The sequence below is a fragment of the Carassius carassius genome, chromosome 12, assembly GCF_963082965.1.
Source record: "Carassius carassius chromosome 12, fCarCar2.1, whole genome shotgun sequence".
Lineage (NCBI taxonomy): Eukaryota > Metazoa > Chordata > Actinopteri > Cypriniformes > Cyprinidae > Carassius > Carassius carassius.
Window position 1 is genome coordinate 31,724,314 of NC_081766.1, and position 12,816 is coordinate 31,737,129.

A 12,816-nucleotide genomic window follows, 5' to 3' on the forward strand; every position below is an offset into this window, starting at 1 on the left:
ACAATCTGATTGGTGGATCTCTCCTGAGGGATTATGGGTAGTGTAGTTTTTCACCCGGGATTCTTTTTAAGATGACATCATCATACTTGAAGTATGTACTCTCACTTAACAATCTCAGAGATCATGGTGAATCTGTCTTGAAAGTTGTACACTTTATCACTGATTCAATTTCCCTATAGAAAAAATGAATGCACTCTAAAATCTTTCAGTTTCAGGAGTTTCTTTTTGTTTTTTTTTGGTCTGGTTTGACATGGTCTTTCCTATAATCATTAGTTCTTCTTTCCTGACAGATTTTCGTCTTTGAGAATAACATCTACTACAAAGCGCAGGTGAACAGCCCATCGGTCCGTCTGGTGTCCACAGGCAGTCTGGGGGTCATATTTAATGGACTTGCTGACTGGCTTTATGAAGGTAAAAGCATGAATTATAAAAAACTGTGTGTATGTGAGTGTGTGCATGTAATAAAATAGCAAAAGTGATTGTGAGTGTGTGATGTGTTTAGTCTGGGTGCAGATTCTGTTTATTTGGACATACAGCGTGGCATTTGTGTATGTCTAATGCACCTCTCTGACTCAGAACATTTTTCCTTAAATTATATGAATTTATAACTTTTTAATTTTATTTCACCAACATATATATGTTGCAGAATTATTTAATTTTTTTGAATAAAAATAAATAGCATGGGGAAAAAATGCATTTAGTTTTTTTATAACCTCCTATAGAAAAAAAGGCATTTTCTTCATGTCAAAATAATAACAAAATTTACCAAAAAATTAATTGATATATAATAATATTTTTTATACTATTGCAACATGCAATCTTATATAAACAATCCGTGTAATTTTCTTGAACAGGATCATTTATATTTGTTTGTTTGTTTATTTGTTTGCTTTGTTTTATTTTAATTCAATTTGCTAAATTACGTATAATAATAACAATTGATGTTATTATTGATATTAATATAAGTTTTATTTCAAAATATGCTAGATGTTAAATTGAAGTGATCTGGTTTCTGTTTTTTTCCTTGAAAAAATGTTTTCTCGAGCAAAACATAATTGCAAAGAAAAATAATAACTGTAAATGCTATTAACTGCTGCATTGTCTCTATTCATATACTCATCACTAAGGACCCTTTCTGGAAAATATGTAGGGAAATCAGATTAAAGCATTAATGCCGGTGTCTCTCTAAACTCGTTCGAGGTCATACTGAGTTCATTTCACAGCAGTAGATGCGCAGCAGACTCTTTCAGTACCTCGCTGACTGATTTCAAAGCAGCCAAATGTGTGACATTCCAGTCTTCTAATTTCATCAATAAGCATATAAACGGCAAATGCTAAACATACGCCATATAGCTAAAGACCGAACATTTTTCAAAGCATTACAGGCCAACAGACCAATATTCTATATAACCATAATCATACATTTGTTTGTGCATATAATCTAAAAGTGTTCATGAGTCATGTTTTTTCCTCATCATTCTCAGCTCTGTAGTTCTGTCATTTTTCCAGGTTTATAAGGGCACATTGGCTGTGGGTTTGTTTGTGACACACGCTGAACTGAATTGCATGCCGGTAATTGGTTTTATCCTAAATTAACATCTCAGTGTGAGGCTATTCTTAGTCACATGCTCTTATGACATCCGTTTATGCTCTGCTCTGAAAAGGTCGCTACTGCCATCCTGTGGTCTCTCCTTTCATGACGGATAGCGTTTAATCACAACAGGCAGAGCAGGAGGAACATTATGGGATAGTTCAACAAAAAACGTAAATTGTGTCATCCGTGGCACATAAAATAAGATATTTTGAAGAATGTTTTAGCTGCTCCTTTCCATTAAACAAAATGAATGGATCAAATGAAAAATAGTGTTTCCATGGTTTCATCTACTTTTGATGTACAGTGTTGTTATTAAGTAAACTTATTTGAAAAAAAAAAGTTAAATAAAACGAAATATAAATGTTAGATACTGGTATAAAATTTGATGAAGCACTGAAATTTACTTCAACTAAAAAAACTGAATTAAAGCTAAATCTAAATATTAAAAAGCACATTACAGAGCTACTAAAATAAAAATATAAAAATAATAGCAAATAAATAGTAAAATTATATAAATATTATTATAAAAACTATTACAATTACATTAAAGAGTTACTAAAACTTAAACTGAAATAAAACAAAAAATAAACTTGTCCCAGGTGCTCAAGTGTGATGCAGAACAATTCAACTAAATATCTATGAACATCTGCAAACATCAGAGCTTATATCTATGAGCCATTTCTTCTTTAAATAAATAAGAAAATTGTTCCTTAATGATTTTTTTTACAACCAGAGAAGCAGAGTCTCTCAGAAGTAAAGATGGGCAGAGGCTCTCCAATCTGTGAAAGACTGCGTAAAAAAATTGTGGAAAACTTTAAAAACAATGTTCCTCAACGTCAAATTGCAAAGGCTTTGCAAATCTCATCATCTACAGTGCATAACATCATCAAAAGATTCAGAGAAACTGGAGAAATCTCTGTGCGTAAGGGACAAGGCCGGAGACCTTTATTGGATGCCCGTGGTCTTCGGGCTCTCAGACGACACTGCATCACTCATCGGCATGATTGTGTCAATGACATTACTAAATGGGCCCAGGAATACTTTCAGAAACCACTGTCGGTAAACACAATCCGCCGTGCCATCAGCAGATGCCAACTAAAGCTCAATCATGCAAAAAGGAAGCCATATGTGAACATGGTCCAGAAGCGCCGTCGTGTCCTGTGGGCCAAGGCTCATTTAAAATGGACTATTTCAAAGTGGAATAGTGTTTTATGGTCAGACGAGTCCAAATTTGACATTCTTGTTGGAAATCACGGACGCCGTGTCCTCCGGGCTAAAGAGGAGGGAGACCTTCCAGCCTGTTATCAGCGTTCAGTTCAAAAGCCAGCATCTCTGATGGTATGGGGGTGCATAAGTGCATACGGTATGGGCAGCTTGCATGTTTTGGAAGGCTCTGTGAATGCTGAAAGGTATATAAAGGTTTTAGAGCAACATATGCTTCCCTCCAAACAACGTCTATTTCAGGGAAGGCCTTGTTTATTTCAGCAGGACAATGCAAAACCACATACTGCAGCTATAACAACAGCATGGCTTCGTCGTAGAAGAGTCCGGGTGCTAACCTGGCCTGCCTGCAGTCCAGATCTTTCACCTATAGAGAACATTTGGCGCATCATTAAACGAAAAATACGTCAAAGACGACCACGAACTCTTCAGCAGCTGGAAATCTATATAAGGCAAGAATGGGACCAAATTCCAACAGCAAAACTCCAGCAACTCATAGCCTCAATGCCCAGACGTCTTCAAACTGTTTTGAAAAGAAAAGGAGATGCTACACCATGGTAAACATGCCCCGTCCCAACTATTTTGAGACCTGTAGCAGAAATCAAAATTGAAATGAGCTCATTTTGTGCATAAAATTGTAAACTTTCTCAGTTTAAACATTTGCTATGTTATCTATGTTCTATTGTGAATAAAATATTGGCTCATGTGATTTGAAAGTCTTTTAGTTTTCATTTTATTAAAATTTAAAAAACGTCCCAACTTTTCCGGAATTCGGGTTGTACATTTTCATGCACCAAAAAAATGAATAAATAGCTCACGGCTGTTTTAGCTTTATGGAGTGATGGATGAGACTCCCGAGGCAGCAGCCTACAGGCAAATGGATGCCATGAATCACAAAGGCTGTTTTTGCACGTGTTGCAGTAATGTATTTTGCAGCATGTCCTCTGTCTGTTTGCTTGAAAGGATATTTAATCCTCTAACTCATATCAGGATCTGACAGGGATGTGGTCACCATGCAACAGCGCTTTACTGCACTCAACGTCACTTGTTTGTGTGCAGTGACTTCCTTCAGTTTTGTGATTAATATACTCTTGTTTCATTTGTTTGTGTTCACAGAGGAGATCTTCCAGAGTCACATCGCTCACTGGTGGTCACCAGATGGTCTCAGACTGGCATATGCCACCATCAATGACACTCTGGTGCCCAAGATGGAGATACCCATGTTCACAAACGCGCTGTATCCTAGCGGACAGGAGTACCGCTACCCTAAAGTAAATCTCTGCAGCTTTTTTTTATGATCAAACCAAGTCTTAGTGGTGTGTGCCTCAATCTGTCAGTATCTTTCAGTGTCACTGTAACCTTGAAATGGGATCTGATGGTTGCTGCTGTCTTGAGTGACATTTAAAGGGACAGTGCACCCAAAAATGAAAAATCTGTCATCGGGTCTTTCCCAACTGTAAGGCTTTCAGAACACAAATGAAGATATTTTTCATATTCTGTCATTGTTTTAGTAAACAATCAGTTGATGGTGACCCATTGATTTCCTCACAGTGGAACTCAATGGCTACCAGCAACATTCTTCAAAATATATGATTTTGTGTTCAACAGAAGAAAACAACTCGGACAGGGTTGGAACAACTTAAGGGTGTGTAAAAGATGACAGAATTTTCTTTTTTGGGTGATCTATCCCTGAGGGTCCCATCGGAGGAGGAGAAGGAGATACTCCATTCACAAAATCTGTGTTGTCTCTGTAGGCCGGGGAGGAGAACCCTGATATCTATTTGTCAGTGGTGAGTCTGAACGGCCCTTTACACACAGTGAGGATGAGGAAACCAGAGGACCCCAGGATCAGGTGAAACACACAACAACGTGCTTATTTGATTAGCAACTTTATCTTATGCTTTAGGGGAGTTGACCTCAAAAAGTATTTGAAGTATTTAAAATATTCAATGTCAGCATCCAACAAATTAAACTAGAGCCTTTAAAAACTTACTTCAATTTTCTAAATCATTTTGACTTTTGATAACTAAGTGTCATAATTAGTTTGCCTTGATTTGACAATATACACTTCAATTCAGATGTTTGGGGTCAATGAGATTCATATTCATGTTTATTCAAGAAGTCTCACCAAGACTGCATTTTTTATTTTAGTTTAGGGTCAAAAATACAATAAAAACAGTAGTACTGTGAAATGTTATTAGAATTTAAAAAAGCGGTTTTCTGTTTTTGATACAATTTAAAAAGTAATTTATTCCTGTGATGCAAAGCATCGTTACTGCAGTCTTCAGTGTCACATGATCCTTCAGAACATATTCTAATATGATGATTTGCTGCTCAGGAAATATTTCTTATCATCAATGATGTGCTGCTTAATATTTTTTTTAAAAACCATTCTATATTTTTTTAGGATTCACTGATGAAAAAGAGTTCAAAAAGCAGTTATTTGAAACATTATAAACATTATAAAATCTCTTTACTTACAGTCACTTTTGATCAATTTCATGCATCCTTGCTGAATAAAAGCAACCTTTTGAACGATATTGTATTACTTTAACAAACTCTGTAAACAGGCTACAGTCAGACTAATGGACTGCGTTACTCCACAGAAGAATGGCTTAAATGGCTTTAAGGAAAGCTTTTTAGAGCATTTTTTTTATTAAGCTAATGGACAAAATCCATTTTACCCAAAGCCTTTTTTATTAAACACATTTACCCACAAAAACGTACACAGACATTATTTGATGCAGTTTGAAGTGGTATTTTACCCAGCTTTCTCTGCAGGAAAGATTACTACATCACCATGGTGAAGTGGGCCACCAGCACCAAACTAGCAGTGAACTGGCTGAACCGAGCGCAGAACAACTCCATCCTGACCTTGTGTGAGGCCACCACAGGCATCTGCACCAAGGTACCTTCTGATATACACTAGCACACACACTTAGTCATCACTAATGTCCATAATAATAGCAAAGTCACTAGGACTGTAATATAATGAAAGTGTGAGAATAACTTCATGACCTTTGATTTTCCGGAAAAGGATGTAAGGGTGACAGCGCCTATTGTTACATCCAAATGTAAATGCATGTCAGTTCAGTGAAAGAAAAGATTTGTCACTGGCTGCTCCGGTTGTATATAAAGGACTTTGTCGCACAACGGGAGACTTACCGAGGAAAACACAATAATCTGTCGGTGTGTTTTCAGAAACATGAAGATGAGAGTGACAGCTGGCTTCACAGACAGGTGAGTCACGCATCACGCTGCGTCTCAGAGCGGAGACACGTACAGCGTGTGTGTGTGTGTGTGTGTGTGTGAGAGCGCAGGCTGAATGTTCATGATCGGGAAGACTTGACTCTCTCTGCAGAACGAACCCCCGCTGTTCTCCAGAGATGGATACAGGTTCTTCTTCACCCGAGCTGTTCCACAGGGAGGCAGAGGGAAGTTCTTCCACATATCCATGTCCACTTCCCAAGTGAGCTGACAATGAGAAACCACACGCTACTTATGAAGGTTTAATTAGATAGTCCACCTAAAAATGAAAATTTGTTGTTAATTTACTCACCTTCCGGCCAAGACGTAGGTGACTTTTTTTTATTCAGTACAACAGTAAAGAAGATTTTTAGCTGAAACTATGCTCCTTGGTGAGTCATATAATGTAAGTCAATGGCTACCGTCACTTTGAGAGTCAAAAAAGCATATCAAGGAACACAAAAATGAATACCTGTGGTTCCTGGCGATATGTTGAGATCTTTTTAAAGCGAAATGATCGGTCTGTGCAAGAAACTGAACAGTATTTGCAACATTATTACCTGTAAACCCTAGATGAACCAGTTCACCAAAAAGAACCAGTTCAAAAGAATGATTCGTTCGTGAACAAGACATCACTCCAGACCGTTTGCCCGGGGCTCTGGATTTCAGGAAATAATGTTGTAAATACTGTTCAGTTTTTGCACAGACCAATTGATTCACCTCATAAGACTTAAATATGTCATGGGGATTAATTTTCTATTGCCTATATATGTTTTTATGACTCTTAAAGTGACGGTAGCCATTGACTTGCATTTCATGAATCATCAAGGACCACAGTTTCAACCAAAAATCTTCTTTACTGCGCTACTGAAGATAAAGTCACTTTTTGGTTTACCTCAGGATCAGTAAATAAAAAGCAGATTTTTGGGTGAACTATCTCTTTAAGAGTTTGTTAAAGGTTCCTTTTATTGTGTGTTTCAGCCCAACAGCAGCACAGACACGCTACAGTCGCTGACGTCAGGAGACTGGGACGTGACGCAGATTTTAGCCTACAACGAGGAAACCAAACTTGTGTAAGCATGTGTGATCAGCAGCATTCAAAATACCCAGATGCTTGATTCTATCCATATCATAAATAAAAATGTCAGAAATATACCTAAAATAAAGCAATATGCCATTACCATTTGAAAAATTAAAATGGATATCTGTAACAACAATGTCTTTGCAGATTCTTTCTTAGTACAGAAGACGATGCAAGACGGCGTCAGCTCTACAGGTATGACACACACACACACACACACACACACTGAAGTATTTGGAAGCATTGCACTGATGATGTGTTGTTATTTTAGTGCCAACACCACAGGATCCTTCAACCGCCGCTGTCTTTCCTGTAATTTAAGCTGTGGATACATCAGCGGATCATTCAGTCCAGATGCTAACTACTTCCTTCTCAACTGCAAAGGTTTAATGCTTGTTTAATTCTATGCAAAACAGCTGTTAATATCTGGTCTTATACCTACAGAGTACAATACGGAAAACCACATTTTTAAACAACCTTGGATGCAGAAGTATTTTTTACTAATGCTAATAATTTTTCCCATAGGGATTTTAAAAAGGTTCGGTGTTAAAAAAGTTACAATCCATGAACCAAAGCAAGCAGCTACAAGCTGAATCATAAAAAGTAAAATAAATAGATAAAGTGACAACTGGACATAGAGTTGAGATACTTAACAACTTTAAGGAAAAATAATTAGAATCCCTTGAAGCATTTTAAATGACATGGTCAAATTATAATCAATGCAGTTTGAGAGCATAGTTTGCCTATGTGGCAACTGAATGTGAAATTTACTTTGGAACACAACTGTTGCACTTTTCCGCTTCCAGAGGTCAAAACTCTCCATAGGGAAATAGTTTTTTAACAATAACTGATAAACCTTTAAAGACAGACCTGTTGTGAGCTCCAAAGTTGTTAATCAATGTATGTGCCTCTGTTAAACTTGTCTGTTTGTGTTTATTCAACTTATTTTTAAATTAATTGTGTTTAGTCAAAAACTACATTACCCATGATGCTATACAAAAAATTCTACCAATCAGAGAGTCTCAGTGAGCAAAATAACCAAGAGATCTTTAGCGCTGACCATTAACCATGACCTCAAAATACTTATATTACTTAGATTTAATATTTATTCGATTATTGAAATAGATAATTCCCCAGAAACAATATGAATTATTATTTCTTTTCTGATTTGACCTTCTCTCGCTGCCGAGAGTTTGGCTCAGTGACTCTGGCTGATCCCAGTCTGTTAGTCATGACATCATTACCCTGCTGAGTGTTTCACCAACATTAAAGCGAGGTTGTCATGGTCAATGATCTGTTTAGCACAAGGAAAGGTCAGTGTTTGTGTTATTAATTAGAGCCTCATGGTCCTTGCAGCACGACGCTTCCCCAGACCTCAGCAGGGAAAGATCAGTTCTTGTGGATCAAACCAAGCACTGATAGTAAAGCTCTGTTTTAGGTGCTGTATAATTATTCCATGTTTAGTGATCCTAAATGGGCTTTGAGTGCATCGATGAATTCCTGGAAAACCCCAAAACCACACTGTAAGAAACTATTTGTTGAGTCAACTAAAAAAAAAAATAATAATTGTTACCCACCTTAAAATTTTAATTTTTTTTTCTCTGTGTGATGCAGTTATTTCAACATGAGTTTTTGAGTTGAAACAAGTTACACTAGTTCATTCAACTTTCAGCTTAGTTGAGGCCCAATGAATTTACATTTTCTTGTTGTCTGGACAATTAATAAAAAAAATTATGTCCACAAAAAAATTAAATTTATTGAAATGTTACAATCTCAATATTATTTTTTATAGTGCAGCTTTAGAAACAGCTAATCTAATCAGTCATTACAGTCAGAATAATTTGTTATAATAGATTTAATACTTTTATTCAGCAAGGATGCATTAATTGATTGAAAAAAATATTTCTGGTTAAGAAAATGCTGTTCTTTTCATTCTGTTTTCTTGCAGTTCTATTCAGCAAACAATAAAAAACACTGATAAATGTCTGATTTAACATTGATAATTTGATCATGTGACACTGAAGACTGGAGTAATAATGCTGAAAATTCAGCTTTGTCATCACAAGAATAAATTACATTTTAAATCATATTAAAATAGAATAAATATATATCTCACATGTATATCACAGATTGTACAGTATATCACAATATTCTTTACCTTATGGTCAGTAACAGTTTATATCATGATAAACAGTATTCATAGAAACATAATTAAAAAAACCTGCGTAATAATGGTTCCAATGTTTCACAAATGTGAATAATTGAAATTTGAAAATAAATCATTTTTAATTGTATTTATTTATTTTGATTTTATTTTATTTAAACAGTGAAACTGCTTTATAAATAAATAAATATTTAAAAATGCCCTATCAATTTTTCTATTGCCTACCGGTTTATTATATTATATGTATCTCTGTATATTGTCCATGTGTACAGTATGTGCATCTTTGGCTTTGGTAACTGTTGCATGAAGCCAGACACTGAATTAACACAAGATTGGAGGCTATTCTGACCAAAAATCATCCACTTAGAGAGAAATCCTCTGTGCAACATAAGTGTTGTTGCATGCCATTTTTAGAGACGGATTCACCTAAAAGAAGTTACTACAATAATAGAATATTTCACATACATAACTCACAGAATATACAGTAATGCATAAAACAAATATACTGTAATATAATAATGTAATAATATACAGTGGGGATAGAAATGTTCTAAGAGTAAATACAGCTGGTTAAAACAAACACTGTGCATCTTCTTTTCAGGCTGCAAAGCAACTAAATGTGATTCATTTACAGGGCAGTGATTCTTTTCTATACCTGCAGTATATATGCTGTAAGACACTCATCTACACCTCTGTGTTTCTCTGCACAGGTCCCGGTGTGCCACACACAGCCGTTTACAGCACCAGAGACGGAGACTATGAGAGTGAGTCTTCAGTCGTACTGTATTTAAACACTACAGACTCACTTCATCAGCTCTGCATCCAAGAGCGCGTTTTACTCAAAAGCTGTTTCTCACCCAAAGGACACGATAGAAGAATATGTGCTTTATCAACCGTCTTCAGAAGGTGAACGTGTTTGTAGATAAACACGAAGCACCTCAAATGTGTGTGTGAACTGTGTCAGATGAATTGATTTGAACAGCACGTCCTCACATTCTCTGGGATCCTCAGACAGTGGAGGACGGATGTGTGTTTAGCATGATTAGCTGTGATTATCATCGGCCTCTTGGGGGAAAGAGACAGCAGGACAGAACAGACTGATCAGACTCACTCTTGTGATTCACAGCAAGTCAGATGTGTTGATTTTGATGGCCATATTAACAGATAACAGTATTTTTACACCAAGAGGTCAGGGTTTGGCTGGTTAGCATGACCCTGTTAGCCCCTGCTGGTAATTGTTGTAACTACACACCATTCTGGCCTTTTTTTTGACCACCATTTATGAAAAACATATAATTAATATTTCATTATATTGTAGTAAAATTATAATTTATTTTTTAAACCAGTATGCTTATACAATACTGTTCAGAAGTTTGGGGTCAGACTTTTTTTGTTTGTTTGTTTTTTAAAAGAAATAGTTTTGACAAAATAAAATAAAGCAATTATTATTATTATTATTTGAGCAGCAAATCAGCATTTTAGAATGATTTCTGTAGATCATGTGACACTGAAGACTGGAGGAATGATGCTGAAAATACAGCTGCGCATCACAGGAATAAATGACATTTTCAAATATATTACTATAGAAAATAGTGTATATTTGATCTCTCTGACCATCCACTGAATGTGAATGACTGTTTCCCTCAGAGCTGCTGGATGTGGAGCTCAATCAGCAGCTGAACACCACAGTGAACAACACGCAGATGCCCAAAGTAGAGTACAGAAAGATCAGCATAGATGATTACTGTGAGTATCTTACAGCAAACGTCAGTTTTCACTGAGCTGATGACTGTCCCAGCACAGTAACTTTCCCATCGTCTGCACAGGTCTGAACATGCAGATTATGATGCCAGCGGGGTTTACGGAGACATCTCACTACCCTTTACTGCTGCTGGTGTAAGTCACATGATCCACACACATACCAACCACACAGAGGTTTAGTCCAGCAAAGACCGGGCTAAGACCTGTACCAACATTGAAGCTGTGCTCATGTTTTTCTTTTCTTAGTGTGACTATATGAGTACTGCTGTGTGAATCTCATGAAAACGCTCTCATTAAATGTACCTTGATGTAGATTTTTTTCCATTCCGGATCCCATTATATACACAGTATCTTTAAAAATGAGCAACTGAGAAGGTGTGATCAAAGTACATTTTAGAAATATACCCCATCTAGTTTCCAAATCTATGTATCAGCATATGGGAGTCACATTAGAGACTGCATTGACTTATTTCAATTGAACAGTTCGCCAAAATTATATATATAAAAAAAAAGATCAGTCAAGAATAGAGAATTATTGAAAATGTTCAAATCAGGAATGTCAGAATCAGAATCGTGCATAAAAAAAATGTCAGACAAAATATAACATACAGCTTCTCATAAATACTACTGTGTGTGCACATTAGTTTTTGACAGACATCAATATCATAATAATCAAATAATGTGGATTTGAAAACAGAATAATTTTATGGTAATAATTATTTATTTTATTAGCTGGCAAGTTTTCAGTGAAGTGATTGATGCCGAGAGTGTTAATGTTTTTAATTCTAATATTCCAGTCGGCAGCCAACCTAAGTTTTGACGGACTTGATATGAGGGGTGAACTATGTTTGATTTCTGCGTCATCAGAAAACATGCTGGAGACATGTGAAGTGCTTTTTATGCTTATTTTATGGAATGGCTTAAATTACATTTACAGTTAATCAGAGACTGACATATCTGGCTTGTCAAAAACGCTGTCACAAGATAGATTTACCCAGAAAGGGGTGGTTTGATGTAATTAGTTGCTTTTATTGTATCTTATAACAAAAATATTTTTATTTAAACCCATGAAAATGCTGATCCTATTGTAAATAATGTAAAAAATCACTTAGCCAATTTTGACACACACACACACACACACTGGCCAGTGTGATTTTCTGTGGAAACTGATAAAATAGACCTTAAATAAGCTTGATTGATTATTTATTTATTGCATACATTTTTTTCGGTTTTGGGGTGACATGTGACCCGGATATTTCATGGTATCATTCACCCAGTGAAATGTGACATTGTTTTGAAGCGTTAGTTTGATGCGATGGTTCTGATACGCTTGCTTTGCTCTGGTAGGGACGGCACCCCCGGTGGTCAGATGGTGACGGAGCAGTTTCAGGTGGACTGGACCACGGTGCTGGTCAGCTCCTTCAACACCATAGTCATGCGTCTGGACGGCCGCGGCAGTGGCTTTCAGGGCACAAACCTCCTCCACCGCGTCAAGAAGAAACTGGGGGAGTTTGAGGAGAGAGACCAGCTGGAAGCTCTTAGGTCAGACCTTCTACACTAGCACCTCGAAAACTAAAACAGAAGACTTTATTCCACGCTTACATCTCTTCTATGATTCCCTGCAGAATTATCTCACAGCTGCAATACGTTGACGGCTCAAGAGTTGGAGTTTATGGAAAGGTGAGTTTGTTTGGTGACTGTTGGGCAATGAGTGACATGTTTGAGTGTGAGAAGTGTGAGTTGTTAGCT

General features: G+C 36.6%; 1 protein-coding gene across 3 annotated transcripts in view; it reads left to right on the forward strand.

The window, feature by feature from the left end:
• LOC132155256 (dipeptidyl aminopeptidase-like protein 6) overlaps positions 1-12,816 on the forward strand; it is a 167,496-nt gene that overhangs the window by 145,859 nt on the left and 8,821 nt on the right. For all 3 annotated transcript variants that reach the window (XM_059564135.1, XM_059564134.1, XM_059564136.1), the window contains 14 exons: positions 291-411; positions 3,932-4,086; positions 4,570-4,667; positions 5,597-5,723; positions 6,017-6,055; positions 6,177-6,284; positions 7,043-7,134; positions 7,290-7,337; positions 7,414-7,526; positions 10,017-10,070; positions 10,954-11,052; positions 11,133-11,202; positions 12,415-12,609; positions 12,693-12,747. In XM_059564135.1, the coding sequence (XP_059420118.1) occupies positions 291-411; positions 3,932-4,086; positions 4,570-4,667; positions 5,597-5,723; positions 6,017-6,055; positions 6,177-6,284; positions 7,043-7,134; positions 7,290-7,337; positions 7,414-7,526; positions 10,017-10,070; positions 10,954-11,052; positions 11,133-11,202; positions 12,415-12,609; positions 12,693-12,747 (1,374 nt within the window). The remainder of the gene's footprint in view (positions 1-290; positions 412-3,931; positions 4,087-4,569; positions 4,668-5,596; positions 5,724-6,016; positions 6,056-6,176; positions 6,285-7,042; positions 7,135-7,289; positions 7,338-7,413; positions 7,527-10,016; positions 10,071-10,953; positions 11,053-11,132; positions 11,203-12,414; positions 12,610-12,692; positions 12,748-12,816) is intronic.